Here is a 22512-nt window from a genome sequence, read left to right as displayed (position 1 = left end):
CTAGATACTGGAATCATTCTGGAGGACTAGAAAATTGCAAATGTCACTCCACTGTTTAGGAAGGGAGGGAGGCAAAAAGGAAGTTGTAAGTCGGTCAGCCTGACTTCAGTGTTGGAAAGGTATTGGAGTCTATTCAAGCTGAGCTTTCAGTACTCGGAGACTCATGATAAAAAAGGCTAAAGTCAGCATTGTTTCCTTGAGGGAAATCTTGCCTAACAAATCTGGAAGTCTTTGAGGAAATAACACGCAGGGTAGACAAGTCAGTGGGTGTTGTGCACTTGGGTTTTCAGAATACCTTTGACAAGGTGCTGCACTAAAAAAAAATTATAAAGATTATCTTCCTTAACTAGATAAGAGCCCTTATTACAGGAGAAATACTACCATGGGCAGAAGATTGGTTGACTGGCAGGGGGCAAAGATTGAGAATAGAGGGACCTTTTCTGGTGAGCTAGTGGTGTTCACAGATGTTCATGTTAGGACTGCTTTTCACGTTGTATGCAAATAATTTGAATGACAGAATTGAAGGCTTTGTGGATGATACAAAGATAACTGGAGGTGCAGGAAGTCTTTGGAAAGACTTGGAGTAAGAAAGTGGGCAAGTAAGTAGCAAATGGAATACAGTGTAGCTATGTATATTGTCATGTACTTTCCTCTAGGACCAGAGGGTACAGCCTCAGAAAAGCAGGGTGTCCCTTTAGGATAGAGGGGACTGGAATTGATTGCCACAGGCCATGTTATTGGGTACATTTAAAGTAGAGGTTGATGGATGGGTTCTTGATTAATAAGGGCATCAAAGAGAGAAGGCAGGAAAATTGGGTTGAGGAATAACAAATCAGCCATAACAGAATGGCACCTTAGACCAGTGGGTTGATTGGTCTAATTCTGCACTTGTCGTGTGTTCTTGTGGTCTGTGGTCTATGGTCACTTTAAATCCAGACATGAGATTTGCAGATGTTAGAACCTGGAGTAACAATTTGCTGAAACTCTGCAACTTGACCTGCTGAATTCTTCCAGTAGTTTGTTGGTCCTGTCTTGTGAGGATTGTCATTAAGCCTTCAGGTTTGTGACTGCAGACTAAATGTTTAAATCAACAATGTCCTTCCACTTCCACTAACTTTTGAACTGGGCTAGTAGTGCATTTGGTTGTTACTGCAGCAGAATAGTGCATAAGATGGACTTTGTTTACTGCAGTAAAAGGTTGGAGCCCTTGCAAATTTTGACTGTTGTTGATACTGTGAATCCTATCCCTTAGATAGGTAAAACAGTTATATGTACTTGTTGCATACTCTTGCCCTGCTTCATAATCCTTGTATCACCAATGGGTTAAAGCTGCCAGTAGTACACTGGTGGTTTGGAGACTGATACCATGTTTCCTGAGTTAGTTGAGGCAAGCTAATGTCTTACCTTGATACTGAAAAGTTGAACCACAAGGGAATGGAATGGGCTCTGGTAGTGCGGGGGTTGGTGGTGGTGGATTGTGAGGGTTCTGATTACCCATTATCATAGTATCTTGGTGACAAAGCTGTTCCTTCAGCATAAAATAAAACTAGAGATTTTTGTGATCATCTAAATAACATCATGGGAATTTGGTGTTCAGATGAGTGACCCTACATTAGAATGTGGTTGGTGTAGTGAGGCAGGTGTAAAAATGGCAGAGGTTAAGTCATAAAATCATACAGCACAGAAATAGGTCCTTTAGTCTACTTTGTCTTGTTGACCTTTGTCCCACCTCTAATAATCACATTCCTTTGCATTAGGACTGTGTCCCTCTACACTTTGCCCATTTAAGTGTCTAAGACAAATGTCCAAGAACCACAAAAAAGACTAGCAGAATGAATAAGATACTAGGATGGAGCTGGAGGCCAAATGCAATAATAGAAACCAGCATTGGAATGAAATCTGAAAGGTGTCAGTGTTTCCTTAAAATACGGTGATGGAGCTTTATTGAATAGTGCAGGTGGGTGGAGAGAGATTGGTCGGGTGGACAACTACAAGTGTTTGCTCGTACATGGAATTGTTTCTTTTCCCCAAGACTATACCCTCCCTTTAATTGAGGACAGACCACCTTAGGAGGACATTGCTGAAAACCAAATTGGAAGTGATGGTGGGTAGCTTGGCTGGAAAGAGGAGGGCTCTTGTCCCTTTTGAAATTCTGTGGAGAGGTAGTTTTGGGGGTGGGAGGAGGGAAGGTCCCACTGGAGTAGGTTTGTGTTTTGAAAGGACATTCTTCAAATGCTGGGAGATTCACTTAAATCTTTTTGGGTTCTTTATGTGACATAGAAGGGGAGGATGAGGATCCTAATCTTTCTGAAATATTTAAAAAAAAGTATATAGAAATGCCCTTAATGCTGACAGGCAATCCAGGTGCTAACTAGTTTAAATCTAGAAGCAGCATTAAACACTTTCATGCATACCAGATTAAAGCTGTGAAGTATTGTTGAGTACTAACCAATCAAAGGAGGAATAATGGTTGCAATACTCTCATTTTTGCTGATGCTAATGACAGAACCACCACACAATACAGAAAACTAGCTAAGATGATACTTTCCATTCGGAATTGCCGAGGATTGCCCCCCTTGACCTTCCCTAAATCTCAACATCACAGGCTGGTCAGTTTTCCACTAGATTAAATGTCCGTGTGCACAGGATACAATAAAGGCTGTGGTTCTTGCAAGATTTGGTGCTGTTTATATATTGCCAGGTGAAATGGTCCTTTTCTGAGATTTGGATGAACTAGTTTGTGTCAATATCTGTACTCGCCGTGGTCACCTGCTTGTTGGCAGTTGCTAGACAAAGCATTTGTCTAGACTCTAGTCAATAGACCAACATGCATACTGTAGTAACAAGACCTAATCTGAGACTAGATCTTTGTTAGTGATTTACCAACTTCCTTTCTGTATACAAGATTGAAGGAGCATGGTCAAATTGGAACCCAGCTCTCCTTGCCTGTGCCATATTGACTCGATAGACTGCCCTTTTCCAGAGTAAACCATAGCTGCACTGGAATTGCCAAAGTATGCTCTTTCAACTTTCACTTCTAAATTGCTATGCTCATTTACCTTGACAAGACAACAGAAGTATACAAATCACAAGTGTCTTCAAATTTTATAACCAGATACCTATCTCTGGGTCGAAATTCTGGAACTAGCTTATCTATATCACTGAATTTTAACTTCACCCTCTTGGTGGGGGGGGAGGGGGGTGTGGGAACAATCATTTGGAAATGCTGCTGCTACACTCAGCAACTAAAATAAACTGCTCTCCTTGGGTTTAACTCCAAGCCCATTGATCAGAAGTTATCCAAGTTGTAGATAACTGCTTAAACTCTTGAACAATCAGATGGGAGTAGCTTAGTATTTGTACCAATGTACCTGCTTAAAAATTATTGCTTGTTTTGGGCACACGGACAAAATTAAGATTCCTGATTGAATTGAAAATTGTACTTTGGGTAACTAAATTTTAATGGAATTTTGGTCACTATCTCAATCATACAAAGTGAAAATGGGAGTTGGATCAAGTATTTATTGGCTAGCAATTTCACCTTATGGCAAATGATTATACTGTAAACAGATGTATAGAAGCCAGTTTTAATACTTTTTCTCCTGCAGGTCTGCAACCAGAGATATGAAGCTCCCAGTGCCCCTTATGATCCTCTTTTACAGTCTGGTCAACTTGCTCCAAATTGGTAAGTTTCTGTAGAAGTGATGAATTGCCCTCATTCTAGTTTTCAATGTTAAAGTAACCCTTTCTCTGCTGACCTGGGATTGCTGCTGAGATGTCTTTGTTTGCCAGCTTAATAAGCATGTATTCTTCAGAAAGCTGAAGTTATTACATAGACCATTTGACCCATTGTTGGTAGATAGCATGGACTCATAACCATCATTCCAATTCTCACATTATGTCTCCATTGCTCTAACTTGTTCTCTCTCAACTCTTCTATGAATCTTCTGCCATTTGCCTGTGCAAGGGCCAATTAACTTACCAACACACCTTTAGGAGTTTGGGGGAAGCCGGAGCAGGGAATAATGCGGTAAAGTGGGGTAAAGTACCCAAGATCTGGATTGAACCTGCCCTTGGAGCGGTGGAGGCAGTACTGACTACAGCAATGCTATGTTGCTCCAGTGGTTGTACTTTCCTTGCTGTTTGTTATGCCTTTTCAAGTTTTGTTGTCATATAAAAATCTTTTTCTTCAGTTTGGATATCCAAAGTAATTTGAGATAGTGGGATTTTGCTGGGGAGGTGCAGAAACTGTTCTGTAGCATCGAGGAGCAACAGCCATGAGCTTGGATTTGGGTAGATGCTGGGAAATATTTCTTAGCGTACGGTAATGATGCTGTATTCTCCACCCCACTAAAGGGCTAAAGCTTGTACTTCCTCTGACATATTGTAATTGCTGAAGGAAGAATAAGATAGGCCTTGGAAAGAAGGCTTGTGATTGAATTGAAGATGGGATTGTATGGCAAATGACTTCATTTATAATCTGAGTGGTCAGTCTTCTATTTTCAGATGCATTAGAGACATTGATTGTATCAGAACTTGTTCGTTTAACAGTTAACACCATCCAGAATATCAAGATTGCTCCAAGGTAAGCCCCAAGTAACTCTGCAATGTGAGGAAACCTGAACTTGCTGCTTGGGTTGGACTATATTAGGAAGCTACATGTTGGGTACAATCTCTGCTCTAAAAACTGCTCTACTTTCCTCTCTCCAGTGCGCCTCTGCCAGAGGCCTTAGTCATTAGATTTGCTGTGACCTTTTCATCTAAACAAACTAATATTGTTGAACTCCCTGAACAAGTAAGTAACATTGTTCAGACTTGGCAATTAGCAGGGTAAAACAATGTTGTATTTATATTCAAATTTATTTCTAAGTCCAGCAATTGTCTTTCCTGGAAACTGACATCCTCCATGATGGTAATGCTGATCCAAACTACTCCCAAGTTCTTGTGTTCAGCTCCTTTACAGGCTTTCCTGTAAATGAAGGTTTCATCCTCGTCACGCTGCAGGCTTCTGCTTACCATGTAGAAAATCCCAATGTTACTGTTTGCTTATCAAGCTTAATGGCACATTTGGTTCTCTTTTTGATTTGGTCTTTGCCTTGAGTAGAAAAATATTCCATGGGAAGATGACATTAGAACATATTGGTCCATTTTTATTTTCATGGTTCAAATGAAAACTTGACTGCAGAAGGATTTGGGCATTTTGTGTAGTAGTAATTTGTACTTGTACTTACACTGCACATATAATCCCAGGGATGGGAGGGGGGGGGGTCTCTATTAAAGCTGAGTTGCACTTGCTGATTTCACCATTTACTAATGGAAAATGTTTTTCTTATTTTAGATTTTATTGCCCAAGTTTGCAAACTTCTCTTTATTTATAGTTAGAGGAGTTGAAGTTGGACAAGTCAGTGCTTACCTTTATTCTAACAGCAGCAATTTAACCAGGTGGGTGTTTCTATACAGGCTGAAATGTGAAGCAAAAATCCTTTTCTGTTGTCTCCATATCCCAGTGGTGGCTTTCATTGGAACCATGGTGTTCCTTCTGGACATCTCTCTAATTGCTCACTGCTTTATTCCAAATCTCTGCCTTGGGCCTGGAGTGTTTGTACTCTAGTTGAACCAGTTTTCCACAGGGTCAACCAAAGGTGTTGTTGTCTTGTATCAACTTTTTTTTTGATCACAAAAACTTAAAGTACTGTGGATCTACCCCATTAGCAAGTTGCTCATTGGTGGAGAAACTGAAGGAGCTGGATTTGGTGTGGATAGTGCTGCTGCCTGCATCAGAAGGGTGTCCTGAGTCAGTATGCAGTCTAACAGTGAGTGATCATATTAGTTGCTTTTCTTGTGATCACGAGACCCTGTTGGACATCGTTAATATGGAATGCTGCAAATCCGATCAGTGGAGCTGCGTGGCCTCAGTCATAGAGAGGAGTAGGCCTTGTGCCGCAGTGTGGCCTGTTTACAGCTGCCTGGGAGGGAGGTGTTGGTGTCGGTGTGCTTGGTATGGTGCAGTGTCCCAGTTGCCCCAGTGTTTGCTCGGCAGAATTCGAGCTGTTTTGTGGTCAACTGCAGATTTCTGCAACATTCTTGGACTCGGTCTTGAACTATATATCATTTTTGTGACTGTTTTACTGATATCTTGTGTGCTTGCTGTCTTGTATGTGCTATCTGCCTTGTGCTGTGTGTGGCTTGGTACTGTGTTTTACACCTTGGCCCCAGAATAACACTGTTTCATTTGGCTGTATTCATGGGTATTCATGCGTGGTTGACTGATAATCAAGCTTGAACTGAATTTAAAATTAAAATTACTGTAAAATGAGATTGTTTTTGGGTGGGGGGAATGCTATTGCTTATTGTTGTGTCAGCCTCATTTTTTTTTAACGAAAAAGGCTTACATTTTAGTAAGAGGTGTGAGTTTGAAAATTGAGATTTAAAAAATAAAGATACTGTTGTTTTATCTTCAGTCCACTACCATAGAACTTGGTGACACTGACTTCTGTACATTTATTTCATGTATTTGAATTCCTGGGTCCTATTTCTTTTCAAGGGTACTCCTTGAGCAGGAATTTTCAGTGATTACCACTTCAAGGCCAGAGGAAAAAATGACAAAAGTGCAAAGACCATGGGCCTATGGAGAATATTTGATGTATGTTTTGTATAAAGATGGAAATAGTGCATACTCCTGGCTCTTGAAGGATATCAGTGATGGTAGATGCTTAAACTTTCAGAAATCTTTTAAAGGACCTTGATGAATAAATTGGTTTATTACTGTCACACGTACTAAAATGCAGTTGAAATGTTCGTACTGTTTGTAAGTTCATTTCATTACATTGCACAATGAAGTAGTACAGATAAAATAATAACAGAATGCAGTATGTGGTATTATAGTTAGAGTGCTAGCAGGTGATAAGGTGGATTTGAGGCAGAGTCCATCTCATCGAACTATAGGATCATTCAACAGTGAGATAGAACTGTCCTTGAACCTGCTCCATTCTTGCAGGCTGTTCAATAAGCAGACATAATAAGCTTAGGTCACTGGGATTAGGGGAAATCTAGTAAGAGCATTGGCCAAAATTGCAAAGTGACTGAATCACTTGAATAGAAATGTGATGGGACATCAATAAGCCAAGTGTTTCTGTTCTCTATCTTTTGCACTGGATGGGATATCTAATTAAAGAGCTCCGGGAATACATGAGTTCAGAGGCAGCAAGTAGAGCTGCTGCCATGCGGCTCCCGAGACTCTTCACTGTACGTGAAGGCTGCATGTTCTCCCCATGACTCTGTAGATTTCATCCCAAAGACGCTGGGTTAATTGATAACCATACTTCGTCTCTAAGCTGGTGGGTAGAAGCTATAGGCAAAAGGTCATTCTGAGCTGGTATAGATTTGAAGGCCAAAATAGTCTTTTGTGCAATATGTATGTTGAGATATACAAAAAGCAAGCCAGGAAGTTTTGAACACAATTTGAAAGTAGAGCGAAAAACTCTAACCAGCAATACGTCATCAAGCCATTCATTTGTTGGTTATGTGCCAGGTTGTGTGATGTAGGTGATCACGGCTTTTCCATGACCGTGATTATTCATGGCATATTTTCCTACAAAGGTGGCTTGCCATTGCCACCTTCCAGGTGGTGTCTTAACAAGGTGGGTTACCCTAGCTTCTGCCTGGAGTTAGTGGCCACATAACCAGGACTTGTGATATACACCACCTACTTCACGTGACCAATTGGGGGGCGCTAAGTAGTTACCCCACTTTGCCCAAAGGTTGACCTGCAGGCTAGCAGAGCGACAGAGCACCTTGCATCTCTTTTGTCTCTTCACCCTATCAAGCCATCTTTTATTTTTATTTAGAGAGGGGGCCTGTTCTATGTTCTTCTGGCCCAATGAGCTACACTGCCCAGCATCCACCTATTTAACCTTGTCCTTATCACGGACAATTTACTTAACCCTGTCCTTATCACGGACAATTTAGTGACCAATTAACTGCCTAACTGGAGTATGGGAGGAAACCAGAGCATCTGGAGGAAATCACATATTCACAGGGAGGATGTACAAACTCTTCGCAGATGACACTGGAATTGAACTTCAAACTCTGATGCCCCCAGCTGTAATGACATTGAGCTAACTGTTTTGCCACCATGGCACCCTACTAGCCTGAAAAGAATGGGGAGATATCTTGGCAAGATAGAATTAAGCTGCAACTTCAAACCTTTCTTACCACCATAATGACTCCTGATACATGCATTCCTCTTTGCTGTCAGTTTTTGTATTAATTGTTGAAATTTGTTTTGTAGGTCTCCAGCACATATTCACTTTCCGGTGTTGCACAGTAATGCTCTGAAGGTTGCAAATAAGGTCATTGGTTGGATATACTTCCTGGCATGGTCCATCTCTTTCTACCCTTAGATCATTGAAGTAAAAGGTAAAGGCTACTGATGAATGACTTCTGAACTCTAACCAGACTTAAGTTCCAGTTCAGTTGCTTGCTGTAGATTAATGTATCCACGTGGTCCAGAATATGGTAAACTGGCTGATTTTAAAGTTCCTGTAAATTACCTCTACTATGGATGTGGAATTGTTCACTAAATGAGTTACAGAAAAGTGGGACAGATAGGAATACCCTGAGAGCTGGCATAGGGTCAGGAGGCCATGAAAACAGAGGCTTGGGTCTTGCTACATCAAGAGTCAACCATACTGTAATATAGAATATTGTTACAGGTTGAATACCCCCTTAGATCGGGGGGGGGAGGGGTGTTGTGGGGTTTGCCAGATATGACATCCTGTATTGGGGGTGGGGGAAGTCGTGTTCGTCATGTCAGTCCTGTTGATACTCAGCAACCTTCAGCTGTTTTCACTTGTGGTGCTGGGGTTGTACTCTTTCTACTTGCATTATATCAGTGTCGGTTTACAGCCCATTAGCTTGTACTCCTTGTTGTTTGATCTTTGTTCCAAACCTGGATGTGAGATTGCCATAATGTACTTGCATTCATGATATCATGAAACTGGGAGAAACAAGCCACCAAACTCTTTATTTTCATTAGAAACTAGTCTAAAAGGGAAAGCCTTTCATAAATTTTTGCTGCGGTCCTGAATTTTTTTTGCCCTTTTCCTTTCTTTTGTCCAGTAATATCCAAATGCCACAACTTGAGATTTTAATGTTGGTCAATTAAGGTTTGCACTGTTTTCCATAGTAATCCCACAATGACAGATGTGTGAAGACCTGATTAAGACAATAGCTTACAAGGCTGAAATGTGCAAAAGACTTAAGATGTCTCATTCGTTATCTAGTTCAGTGATGCATTGTGACCATGTTTTGGGACTCTTCCAGGATCATTCCTCAATACTAGCTGACATTGTTCAATTCTATCTCCTTAACAGTGTAGTAGGATTGAACTTTGATTTTCTGGCACTGAACCTGACTGGTCATTTGGCATATGGGGTGTTTAACATTGGCCTTTTCTGGATTCCTTGTGTTAAGGTAAATATCAATTTATTTAAATGATGAATAATGAGATTGAGTGACTTAAATTTAGACAAATGATTTGGTCAAGCATCCATTGTACTTTAATCCCAGGAAACCAATTGACTAGAAGGGAACATTCTGACTGAGTAGCTGCTATTCAGTAGCTTTTTAATTTTTGCCGTTTGCCAAGGATACCTTTGTGCTGCTTGGAATTTTGATATGATCGACTTGGTGCCAAATTACTGGATACACTCCCAAGGGAGTGAGTTCTACAGACTTATTCACCAAATGGCAATCTTTGAAGTTGATGATGACCTTCAGCTGGTGAAGAATGGTCCAATATCACAGTAACAGTGTTGGCAGGGTTGAAAACAAGCTGTGTATTACTGAGCATGAAGTGCCAATTTCCACCAATATTGTGGTAGCAAATGGAGACATGATGGTTATCCATTTGAAAAGTAAAACACAACTATCAGATATTATAATATAATGGATGACATTTGAACTTTAAATATAGTAAAGATGTTTCTGCTTCTGTTTTCTTGTGATGTGGGGGGAGGGAATGTTGAGATTAGTACAATAGTTGAAAGATGTATTTCAATGACTCCTAACATATTGGTGAGTGGTGTTTCTGATTTGTCTTTCCAGAAACAATTTCTTTAGTGTAATCCAGAGGGAGTGAGCCCAGTGGAATCAAATGATGTCTTTTTTAGTCTCCATGCCATCTTATTAACCTTGATTACAATCTTTCAGTGTTGCATCTACGAGGTTGGTGTCTCTGTACTGCATGGGCTGATTTGCAAGCTCCAGTTTGGTAACTAACCACAGATGCATTGAATATTCATTCCCTCTTTCCCAGCCCAACAATTGTTGCACTTTAGCTGAGGCGATGCTATAAATAACAACCAGATCCATGTAACACTGACATACTGTATGTGAAACTTGTTTTGCAGCATTATAGTGCAGACATAAACCTTAAAATGGGGTATTGTTGAAGATCATTCGGCAATCGGGCTGAGGGGAAGTTGTTCATAAATCACTGACTATGTCTTCAAGTTCTTGTACCACTCCCTGATAAAAGTAGTGAGAAGATGGAATTTCTTGGATGGTGATGATCCTTAATGACGGATATTGTAAAAGGGTAGTGCCAGTGATGGGACTGGCTAGCGTCTAAAACCCTTTGCAGCCACTTGCAATCCTGTGAAATGGAGCCTCCAGCGAGACAGAATGCTCTCCACGGGAATTTCAATTTCCATGTTAAATTCCATAATTGGTATTTATGCTCATCATTCTCCACCTCTCAGAATTTCTATTTCTCATCCTGTTATTGAATGACTGAACGTAGAAGTGTACAATCTGACATTGGGTGCTTACTTCCACCTTGACAATTTTTATTTTCTGGGGTTATTTTCCAGCAACCTAAACTTTGTGTTTTAGAACAGAAGTATGCTTTCCAGCATAAGCCCTCTTCCTTTCCTTCCATTTGCATCTCATTAGAATCCTTTAACCAGCTGCAGTTGCATCCTTTATGGACTAGATACTTTAACAATACCATATGATCATCTGTCCAGTTAATTAGGATTTGCATATTACATAAACATCTTTAATTAAACTTGATCACCTTAAATGAAGTTGATTTAATCTTTAGTGCAATATAATTACAAAGCTTAAACCTTCCTATCAATTTGCTCCTAAATCTCCACTAAAGTTTTGGCTATTGAACTAATTTTGTATAGCTGTTAGATGTTATTCAGTCTAGAGTATTGTTGTTTTCACCCTTGAGTCATGTTACTGATATCTTTTGTTTTGTTTCCATTGTCATACAGCGGGCGTCACAGAGGGTGTCCAAGATTGCTTCTGGATTTCTTGTAGTTGCTTGGCTACCTGCTGTGATTTCTCTCATCCTGGCTGTAAGTGGTCAAATAACGTGGCTGCAACTTGTCTACTATTTCTCCTACATCAAGCTGGGCATCGTCATCATTAAGTATATTCCTCAGGTAAGCACAGGGTTGCGCAGGGCATAACCAGTGACAGGAGGAGTCTTGTTTACAAACCACTTTGACATCTATGATGGCGCAATCCCATCTATGTTTAATAAATAAGTAAATCTTGGATCTGCATCTTGATTTCAAAGTGATTTTGTGGAATGTTGACTGATAACCAGGTGCTTTAGCTCTCTTTGACCAGAACCTATCTTTGGCAACTTGATTACATCAGTACTCTGTTGCAGACCCTTTTGGTTAAACAACTAAGGCAATGCCATTAGCACAGTCTGCTCCACACCCTGTCTCAAAGTAGCTGAAACATTAATGTGAGGATTTTGATACATGAACGAAAAAGAACAAATTATCATTGGGCACCATGGTAGAGTAGTGGTTAGTGTGACACTGTTCAATCCCAATATCTTCTCTAAGGAGTCTCTGTATGCCCATCCCATGGAATGCTTGGGTTTCTCTGACTGCTCCAGTTTCCTCTCAAAGACCTACTAGGTAGGTTAATTGATCATTGTAAATTGTCCCATGATTAGGTTAGGGTTAAATCGGGGTTGCTGACGTGACATAGCTCGAAGGGCCTATTCTGCACTGTATCAATAAATAAAATGAAGCCAGTCTTTTAAAATCTTTATCTTTTCAGAAAAGGGCTTGCTGTTTGCCTTTTGCATCAAATGGAAAGGTTGTTATCTGGGACGTGACTAGCTTCCACATCCTGGAGGACATTTGTATTTGTTCCTGTAACAATCAACTTGACATGTATTCACAAAGCACAACGAAAAACTTGCAGCAGCATTGTGGGCACTTTTAGAAGCAGAACATTCATGAGAGAAACTTGTATTTTTTTCCTTTGTAGTAAAGTGCATAAATAGAAGAGAGTCTATTGTAAAGTGGTTGTAGTGTTGCTGTGATGAGGTGATTAGAGATATCCAGGTTGGTTTTGTGGGAAGTAGCTGCAAAACCAGCTTGAACCTGGTGATGCAGGATTTCAGGTTCCTGTACCTCATGCTGTGACATCTCTCATAGCCCAGATGGTCGGGATATTGATACATATTGCCACCTTGAGACAGTGTCTCTTGCAGGTGCTACCGATGAAGAGGTGTGTGCCTGACATAGAAGTTGGTCATAAAACACTACATCCCAGAAACAGGCCCTTCAACCCATCTAGTCTGTCAAACCATTAATCTGCTTCATCCCATTAACCCGTACCCAGCCCATTCCCCTCCATACCTCTCCTATCTATGTACCTATCCAATTTTCTCTTAAATGTTGAAATCAAATCCATATCAACCACTTATCACTTGTGCTGGCAGTTCATTCCACACTCTCCACCCTCTGAGTGGAAAATGTGCCCCTCCCCCTCCTCCCCATTCACCTTTCATCCTTAACCCATGACTTCTAGTTGTAGTCTCGCTTAACCTCAGTTGAAAAAGCCTGCTTGCATTTACCCGATCTATACCCTACATTTTGTATACCTCTGTCAAACCTCCCTTCAATCCTCTACATTCTAGAGAATAAAGTCCTAACCTCTCCCTATAACTCAGGTCCTCAAGCTGCAGCAACATCTTTGTAAATTGTCTCTGCACTCTTTCAATTTTATTTATATCTTTCCTGTAGGTAGGTCACCAAAACTGCATGCAATACTCCAAATTAGGCCTCATCAATGTCTTGTACAATTTCAACGTAATGTCCCAACTCATGTACACTCAGACCCCGCATAGTAGTGATTCATTACAATACAGTTATTCAATTCTCCTTTGAAATGTTAAAAAATGACAATTTCATTCTAAACAATACTTAAAACTTCTCGAGTGGCTGTCACTGCATTAATCATTCATCAGCCAATAAGAGTGCTTTAAATATGCTCTGAGCCACTCCCAGCCAATCGCGTATTAGTTCATGCTCTGCCTCCCCCATGTGTGGAAATGTTCTTGTTCCCTTGCCAATTTATCCCATTCTTTTCACCCATGATGCCTGGAAAACAGCCGTCTATGCCCAGAGAGGGTAGTACATCCAAGATGTCTAGGGAAAGCATTAAAATGGATGTGAAACTGCAAATGATACGACGTTTGGAAGCTGATGAGTGTCAGGTTGATGGTTGTGCCTCTTTGAAATTGGCTACATGTGATGATCAGAACAATTACAAAAAATGCAGACAAGATAAAAGCTTCTGCAACAACAACCTCTAAGTTATCATCAATGAAGGTGACTCATTCAAGGAGCCATTTGCTTGACAAAATGGAAAACAGACTAAATACAGTATACAGATGACCAAACTCAATGAAACATGCCCCTAAGCCAGCTGATAATAATGGAAAGGCAAGAAGCATCTTCAATCATATTTAAGAAGAAACATCGCTAACATTCACAGCCAGCAGAGGTTGGTTTGATTGATTTAAACAGCGCAGTTACTTCCATAGCATACATATCTCTAGTGAAACAGCTAGTGCAGACAGCAAGGCAGCCCAGGATTTTCCTGCAGCACTGAAAGCCATTATTGAAAAGGACTATTATCCTTCTGAGCTCATCTTCAATGTGAATGAAATGGGCCTATTTTGGAAAGAATGTCCTCTCATACTTTCATCTCTCTAACACTTTTGGTAGGAGGCTATGCTAAAGATGACTTTAAGTAAAGCCTGAACCACCGCAAGCAATGAAAGGCATTTTAAAGTCAAGTCTACCAGTGATTTGGAAATCAAACAAGAAAGCCTGGGTGACAATTTATGTTTTCCAAAATTGGTTTTTCACATTTTTGTCCAGTGGTGAAGCAATATTGTAAGGAGCAGGACTTTGAACCTAAAGCACTGTTGGTGCTCAATAATGCCCCAGCAGAGCACACTAAGAATCTTGACACACTTCGGACCTGCATTCCTGTTAAAGTGGTTCCACCCAACATTACTTCATTACTCCAACCAATGGATCAAGAAGTAATATCAAATTTTAAGGCATACTACCTTTGTTGTACATTCAGGCAGCTTGTAGAGGAAACAAAAGGTCAAGACAAACAACACATCAGGTAATTTTGGAAAAGCTATGTCATGAAAGCTGTAGACAATATCAGAGCAGCCTGGGATGAAGTAACTTCAAAATACATGAATGGAGTGTGGAAGAAGCTATGGCCACAAGCATGCAACCATGTCCTAGGATTTCAGGCAGAACCAGTCATCCAAAATATTGTTGAACTGGCCAGTGAAGTGGGATTAGAGGATGTTAATGATGACGCTGTTGAAGAGTTACTGCATTCTTATGGTGAGAGCCTTGATAACAATGAGCTTTGAGAATTGGCAGAGCAACGCATCCCAGGTGAATCAAAGGACACAGATGGAGAAGAGGGAACACCAGCAAGAAACCTCATCACAAAATTCCTCAGCACTAACATCACAATGATTGCACAAATCATGAACTAATTCATCAATAATGACCCTGACTGGGAGCGAAGCAATAAGGCAAAGAAACATGTTCACAACATAATTTCCTGCTACTGAGAACTGCTTCTTGGGAGGAAACTTAAGAAAAGGCAGTCAAATCTAGACGCCTACTTGAAGAAAAAGCTAAAGTTAGAGGAGGATCCATAGCCTGGTGCCTCTCCTAAGACGTAACCACCACCCGTTCCCCTCCACTGCTGCTGCGATGTGTTGCTGCTCCACTGATGTACCGGTTAGGCCTATTTGTGAGTTTGTTACTCGGTGAATTATTGTGTATACATATATCAGGCACACATCCATATGCGTAATGTTATAATGACCCTGTATAGCGCTGATTTACATAGAGTTCCACCTCTGAGGATCGCATCCTTAGTGTTAAGTGGAGTCTGAGTGTACTCAATACATTGATTTATGAAGGCCAATGTCCCAAAGGTTTTCTTTACAACCCTATCTATCTGTAATGCCATTTTAAGGAATTATGGATCTGTATTCCCAGATCCTTCTATTCTACTGCACTCCTCAGTACCCTACCGCTCACTGTTTAATACCTGCCTTGGTTGACACTTATCTGCATTAAATGCCATCTGCCTTTCTTCCAGCTGGTCCAGATCATGCTGCAAGCTTTGATAGTTTTCCTCGCTGTCCATTCACAATCTTGGTGTAATCTGTAAATTTGCTGAGCTAGTTTACCACATGATCATGCATGTATTTTGAACTTTGAAGTTCTTGATATCCATGACAGACAACCATGGACCCATCATCAGTATCTATGGAACACCAGTGGTCACAGGCTTCCAGGCAGAAAGGCAACCATCTACTACCACTCTCTGGCTTCTCCTGCAAAGCCAGTGTCTAATCCAATTTATTCTTTCATCTTAAGTGCCAAGCGACCGAACATTCTAGACTTCCCTCCCATGTGGGACCTTGTCAAAAGCCTTGCTAGAGTCTATGTAGACAACATCCACTGCCTTGCCTTCAACATTCCTGGTAACTTCCTCTCAAAACTCTACAAGATTGGTTAGACATGACCTACCACGCACAAAGCCCTAATCAGCCCGTCTATCCAATTCCTTGAAAAGCCTCCTAATAACTTCCCTCTACTGTAGTCAGGTTCACTGGCCTATAAATTTACTGGCTTGTTCTTGAAACTTTTCTTGAACAGAACGACATTAGCTATCCTCTAACCTTCTGGCACCTCACCTGTGGTTAAGGATGTTTTAATATCTTTGGGGTCGCTGCAGTTTCTGCATTTGCCTCCCACAGGGTCTGAGGGAACACCTTGTCATGCCCTAGGGATTATCCACCCTGACAGCAAACTCCTCCTCTGTAATCTGTATAGAGTCCACAACCCATCTCTCCCAAGTACGTACAGATACAAAAATAATCAATTTAAGATCTCCCCCATCTCTTCCAGTTCCACACATAGATTACCACTCTGATCTTCCGGAGGACCCACTTTGTCCCTGCTATCATTTTGCTCTTAACGTGTCTGTAGAAGGCCTTGGGATTCTTCTTCATCTTGTCTGCGAGAGCAACCTCACGCCTTTTAGTCCTTCTGATTTCCTTGGTGTGCTCTTGCATTTCTTGTACTCAAGTACCTCAATTGTTTTGACTTCCTTGTACCTGCTGTGCACCTACTTTTCCTGAACCAGGGCTTCAATATCCCTGCCTTTCATTCTGATGGGAACATCCAAACTCTGTACACTTTTCAAAGCCTCTCACTTACCTAGTACATCTTCGCCAGAAAGCAACCTGTACCAAGCCACACTTGCGGCTCCTTTCTGATACCATCACAGTTGGCCTTTCTCCAATTTAGAATCTCAACCTGAGGACCAGACCTATCCTTTTCCATAAGTATCTTGAAACTAATGGCATTGTGATCACTGGATGTAAAGTGTTCCCCTACAGAAACTTCTGTCACCTGCTCTATTTCTCTCCCTATAGTAAATCTAGTATCGCACTCTCGAGCTGGGACTTCTATATATTCAATTGGGAAACTTTCCTAACCACATTTGGCAACCTCTTTATCACCCAGACCGTTAACAGTTTGGGAGTCACAGTCTATCTGTGGAAAGTTAAAATCACTTACTATCCCAACTTTGTGTTTCTTGCAACAGTTTGTAATCTTTCTTCAATTTGTTCCTCTAAATTCCATCCATTGTTGGGTGGTCTATAATGTAATCCAATCAATATGATCATCCCTTTCTTGTTCTTCAATTCTACTCATAAAACTTCACTAGACAAGCTCTCCAGTTTGTCCTGACTGAGCTCTGCAGTGACATTTTCTCTGACTAGTTCCCCTTTTAATCCCTTCATCCTATTACATTTAAAATGTAACCCTGGAACACTGAGCTGCCAGTCCTGCCCCTTCTACAGCAGAGTCTCATTAATGGCTACGATGTCATAATTCCATGTGCTGATCCATGCCCTATGCTCATCTGCCTTTCCAATTCTCCCTGCATTGAAAATGCGCATCTCAGAATATTAATTCCCCTATGCTTAACCTTTTGATCTCTGACTTTGAATGAACATGGGGCTTAATGACGTCTTTCTCCACAACCATTATCTGTTGTGGTACTCTGGCTCCCACCCCCTTGCAACTCTAGTTTAAACTCCCCTGTACAACACTAGCATAGGATGTTAGTTCCCCTCTCGCTTGGGTGCAAATGGTCTCTTCTGTACAGGTCCCACCTGCCCTAAAAGAGGGCCTGATAATTCAAAAATCTGAAATTCTCTCAGCTGCATCATCTCCTTAACCACATGCTAAACTGTATGGTCTTCCTATTTCTGGCCTCACTAGCACGTGGCAAGGGTAGCAATCCTGAGATTGCAATCCCAGAGGCCCTGTCCTTTAACTTGGTAGCTAACTGCCTGAACTCACTCTGCAGGATGTCATGATGCTAACCACTACTTCTGCTGCTTACTCTTCCATTAAGATTGCTGTGCACTCGATTCAAGATGTCCCTAACCCTGGCACCCAGGGGTTAGGGACAAAATTCAAAATTCAATTTGTAATTACTGAAATTACAAAATTCAGTAATTTTGTTCTTGTCCACAGAACCTCCTTTCTGTTCTCCTTTCACTCGAGCTCACCTCTGTCCCCACTTCTGAGGCATAGAGCCAGTTTCAGTGCCAGAGAACTGACTGCTGTGGCTTTCCTCTGATAGGTTATCTTCTCTCCCCCCCCCCCCCCCCCCCCACCCCACCAACCCCCACAGTATCCAACAAGGTATATCTGTTGAGGGGAATCAGCCGCAGGGGTACATTACACTTGCTGCCTGTCCCCTTTCACCCTCCAGATGGCCTGTGTTCTGTACCTTAGGTGTAATGGCCTCCATGTATTTCCTGTCTATCAACCATTCAGCCTCCCAAATGATCTGGAGTTCACCCAGTTCCAGCTCCAACTGCTTAACAGTTTGTTAGAAGCTGCAGCTGTAGTTGTCAGGGATACTGGAAGTCTCCCTGCCTTCCCACATCCTGCAAGTGGAGCATAGCACTATCCTGTATGCCATGCTTTCTTCAGAATTGCACAGGTCCTCTGAAATAGCAACACCTAGGAATTTAAAATTGTTAACCCTTTACCTTTGAGGACTGGTTTTTGGACCTCTGGTTTCCCGCTTCTGAAGTCTGTAAAGAGTTTATTGGTCTTGCTGGCATTGAGTGAGAGGCTGGTCCACTAGGCGGCGCGGCGCAAGACAGCAGTGGTCTTTCGGATCTGGTGCTACTTTAATTTAGTTTTTTAATTTAATTTTAAGATTTAGGGCAATGGATAACAGAGCAACTATCTACCATCACCAGATACTGCTACAATTCAGAGATCGCCCAAAAACAAACCTTCATGAAAATCTGCTGGTTAGATTGCGCGACCTCGGCTCGCTGAGGGAATCGGGCCTGCAGTCCTCGGAGTCGCCTGATGTCGGTGGCCAGAGGTGGGGTGTCGTAAGTGGGGTGCGAGGAAACGGAAGCGAGGTGAGCGAGCAGGAGTCCGTGCCAGGAAAAAAGCAAGCCCGAGCCGGCCGGCCCTCCTGTCCATTCTGCTCTCCAATGGACATTAAATTGGACTACATCTCTGGCAATGAAATACTCGGCGGGAGTACAGAAACAGACGGAATCCCCGACGCCGCCATTCAGCTGTTTATTTATGTAACAGATTTCCCCCAAGCCTTCGGACTACCAACCTCTGCTGTGCCTACTGTCTTGTTTATTATTTATTGTAATGCCTGCACTGTTCTGTGTACTTTATGCAGTCCTGGGTAGGCCTGTAGTCTAGTGTAGTTTTTGTGTTGGTTTACGTAGTTCAGTGTAGTTTTTGTGTTGTTTATGTAGCACAATGGTCCTGAAAAACGTCATCTTGTTTTTACTGTGTACTGTACAAGCAGTTATGGTTGAAATGACAATACAAAGTGATTTGACTTGGTGTTATTATACCATTCAGCCAGATACTTAATCTCCCTCCTATATGCTGATTCATCATTGCTTTTGATTTCGCCCATGACAGTGGTGCCATCAGCAAACTTGAATATGGCATTGGAGCTGTGCTTAGCCACTTGAGTATTGCCTTGTGATGCACCTAAAAGTCCATTGCTTAGAGGGATGTTGCACGCTACAGATTGCAGTGAAAGTAATTCAAAAGTATATTTAACAGAAATTTTGGAACAATTTTTTGCAACCTACAGAATGTCGCCGATGTTCACTGGCACCATCTTATTCATTATATTGTCCTGAAAGCCAGGTTGGTTGCTATTTGGTATGTTTTTGCCTGACCTTCTGGACTTCCTCAGTACAGATTACCTGATTAGTTTGTAATTGCAAGGTAGTGGTCCTGCAGTTTGTCAGAAACTGGTTTCACTGCAATCTCCTCTGCCTCCAGGTTTACATGAACTATCAAAGGAAGAGCACAGTTGGTTGGTGTATTTGGAACACACTGCTAGACTTGACTGGGGGCGCTTTCAGCATTCTACAGATGTTTTTGCAGTCCTACAACAATGGTAAGACCTCCTTTCCAGAAATAGTTGCCTTGTGAAATAACTCCGGGGGGAGGGGGTTTGTCCATCTCCTAGAATATCAGTCACATGTTCTCTAGTCTGTAAATCTCCTCTAGTGAACAGGCAGTGATATCTGGAAAGAGTACTTGAATCTCGAAATGTAGGTGATTACAATTAACCTCTCTTGGGTAGATTTTGAAGTGACTGAAGCTGTTCTTTCCTAAATTCTAATTTTCTATTGCAGATGAGTGGATGCTGATCTTTGGAGATCCAACAAAGTTTGGTCTTGGACTGGTATCCATCTTGTTTGATGTTATTTTCATGGTTCAGTATTATTTTCTGTACAACAAACCCAAAGTCTACATGTCACTGAATGATTGTAAATCTGTGCAATAATATATTTCAATAACTTGGTTTGTACAAATACACTGGACAGTAATGATCTGTAATAGAACTACACAACTACACATATAGGAAAGTTAATAATTATTTAACAAAATCCTGCTTCTAAGCATCTTTAAATTCACCTCCTCCATGATCCACAGTTGAGAAATGTTGTTGAAATCTGAGGATCTTACAATAAGTGAATTTTCCAATGGGTGGATCCTGCAAAATATCTATCAGATCCAGTTATAAATGTTGGTAACTACAGAAGGTGTGGAGGAATGGAGTGGTAATTTGTTATGGGTAACATTGTTTGGAATGGTACACCTGTATTGCACTTGGCTTTTTACAAATTTTAATCGTGTTCCCAGTTCTGCTGGGAATAAACACTTTAAGCTCCAATGCAATTCACCAATTAACGATTTACTAGTGTCACTCTCATCTGGAACCCCACACCATGAAGAGTGCCCCAGATTAGTTCCCCCACTGTAGCGATTCCTTTTTGCACTTCCCCATCTTTGTCTTATAATGATCTGGATATTGAGCATGCAACTGGAATCTCCAAATTAGCAATTATGTTCTGCCAACTGTCAGACCATCTTGATCAATGATTGGTGAACTTCTGCGAATCCAAATCCAGTTTGTAATGGACTTTGATGTTAACTTGTCAACTCTCATTCTGTAAATAATTGGCTTAAGGCTAAGTGTTTTGTAATTAAACCAAACATGTTTAGAGACTTCATGAATATCTCATCTGTTGTTCATTGTAGCTGTTTACTCATTGTTTCTTCTGTTTTGGGTGAATCACGGAGGAAGGTGATCGCTCTCTGGATGCCGTATTACAAGACTGATCTTTAATAATTGAACAAAAGTTGCCTGCCAATCTATAGTTACCAATCCTTTAGTTCCCCTCAAGCACTTCTATGAAGAGGTGACCAAAAGGATTCTTTGACGATCCTGGTGTTTTGGGCTTTCTTCCTGCAGATGCAACATTGGACCAAATAAATGGGTTAATTATGCAGCACTTATTTAAGCAACACATCCCACTAAAGGGCAGCTAGAAGGTGAATGCCCATTGAAGAATAACCTCCAGTTGATCTGACTTTTTACTCTGTTCTGGCTGGTGGCTCATGGTTTCATCTCATTGGGTCCTGGCGAATAATTTGCTATTTCTTTCAAGCATCCTTTCACTGCTCTGAGTACTACTTTTATCATAAAATTTCTTGTCTTTGCCTTTGTTTATCTGAACTCCCCTGTGTTTAACAAACATGGATATTAGTACTTGGCTTTTCAGCTCTGACCCTGTTGACTTTAAAACCTTAGTTGTACCTCATTCCATCTGTCCCCATATTGGTACAGCACATAAAATAGATTTTTTGGCACAACTCTGTCTATGTCATGCAGGGTGCAGTCTTGAACTAGTCCTGTTTCACCTGTATTTTGCTCATACTACTTTAATTTTTCCCATCCATAAACCTGCCTAAACTTAGTAATTGTACCCACTATACCACTTTCCTGGTAGCTCATCCCATAAAAGCTACCTGTGTTAAATCAGAACATATTAGCCTTATTGAAATTCTTTTGACACTGCTAATTTGCTGCTAAGTTTTTAACTGGAGTGGGGTTAGATTTTCTCAGTTGGTGGAGAGGAAGTGGCTACCTGAATTTGAAGTGGTTGACCTGTGGTTTGTGCCAAAGGAAGCTTTTGGGGAAGCGAGTGCTCAGTGTTGTGGAATATCCGGGCATCTGTCCAGCATGCAAGTGCCATTACAAGGAAGGCACAGTAGTGCCTCAAAATTGTGTGCAAATTTGAAATGTCACGAAAAACTTTGTCAGACTTTACAGATGTGCTGTGGAGAGTATACTGACCATTTGTATCATGGTCTGCTATGGGAACATCAATGCCCTTGAACAGAAAAGCCTACAAAAAGTGGATACAGCCCAGCCCATTGAGCACGTCTACAAAGGGTGCTGTTGCAGGAAAGCAGCATTTATCATCAAAGACCCCCACCATCCAGGCCATGCTGTCCTTGCTGCTCCCATCAAGGAAGGAGGTACAGGAGCCAGACCACGAGTTTCAGGAATAATTATTACTTTTAAACCATAAGGCTCTTGAACTAGGGGAGATAACTTCACTCATCCCAATCCTGAACTAAGTCCACAACCTGTGGCTTTCTAAGGACTCTACGTGCTAGGTCTAGATGCTGTTTTTTTGATGCTACTTTCCTGTGGGTGTGCTCAGAGGTGAAGGACTTTATCTGTGATGGA

At 41.3% G+C, this 22512-nt stretch overlaps 1 protein-coding gene across 1 annotated transcript; it reads left to right on the top strand.

Annotated features, from left to right (window-relative positions):
• The first annotated feature begins 1171 nt into the window (after positions 1 to 1171).
• On the top strand, positions 1172 to 20986 carry LOC132405904 (cystinosin-like). Its single transcript, XM_059990881.1, has 7 exons — positions 1172 to 1197; positions 3609 to 3685; positions 4507 to 4585; positions 9375 to 9474; positions 11286 to 11456; positions 19746 to 19863; positions 20105 to 20986. The coding sequence occupies exons 1-7, from the start codon at positions 1172 to 1174 to the stop codon at positions 20254 to 20256; spliced, it is 723 nt and encodes a 240-aa protein (XP_059846864.1). The 3' UTR covers positions 20257 to 20986.
• The last annotated feature ends 1526 nt before the right edge of the window (positions 20987 to 22512 follow it).

The sequence above is a fragment of the Hypanus sabinus genome, chromosome 16 (genome assembly GCF_030144855.1).
Source record: "Hypanus sabinus isolate sHypSab1 chromosome 16, sHypSab1.hap1, whole genome shotgun sequence".
Taxonomy (NCBI): Eukaryota; Metazoa; Chordata; class Chondrichthyes; order Myliobatiformes; family Dasyatidae; genus Hypanus; species Hypanus sabinus.
This window is presented reverse-complemented; position numbering and strand designations above follow the sequence as displayed.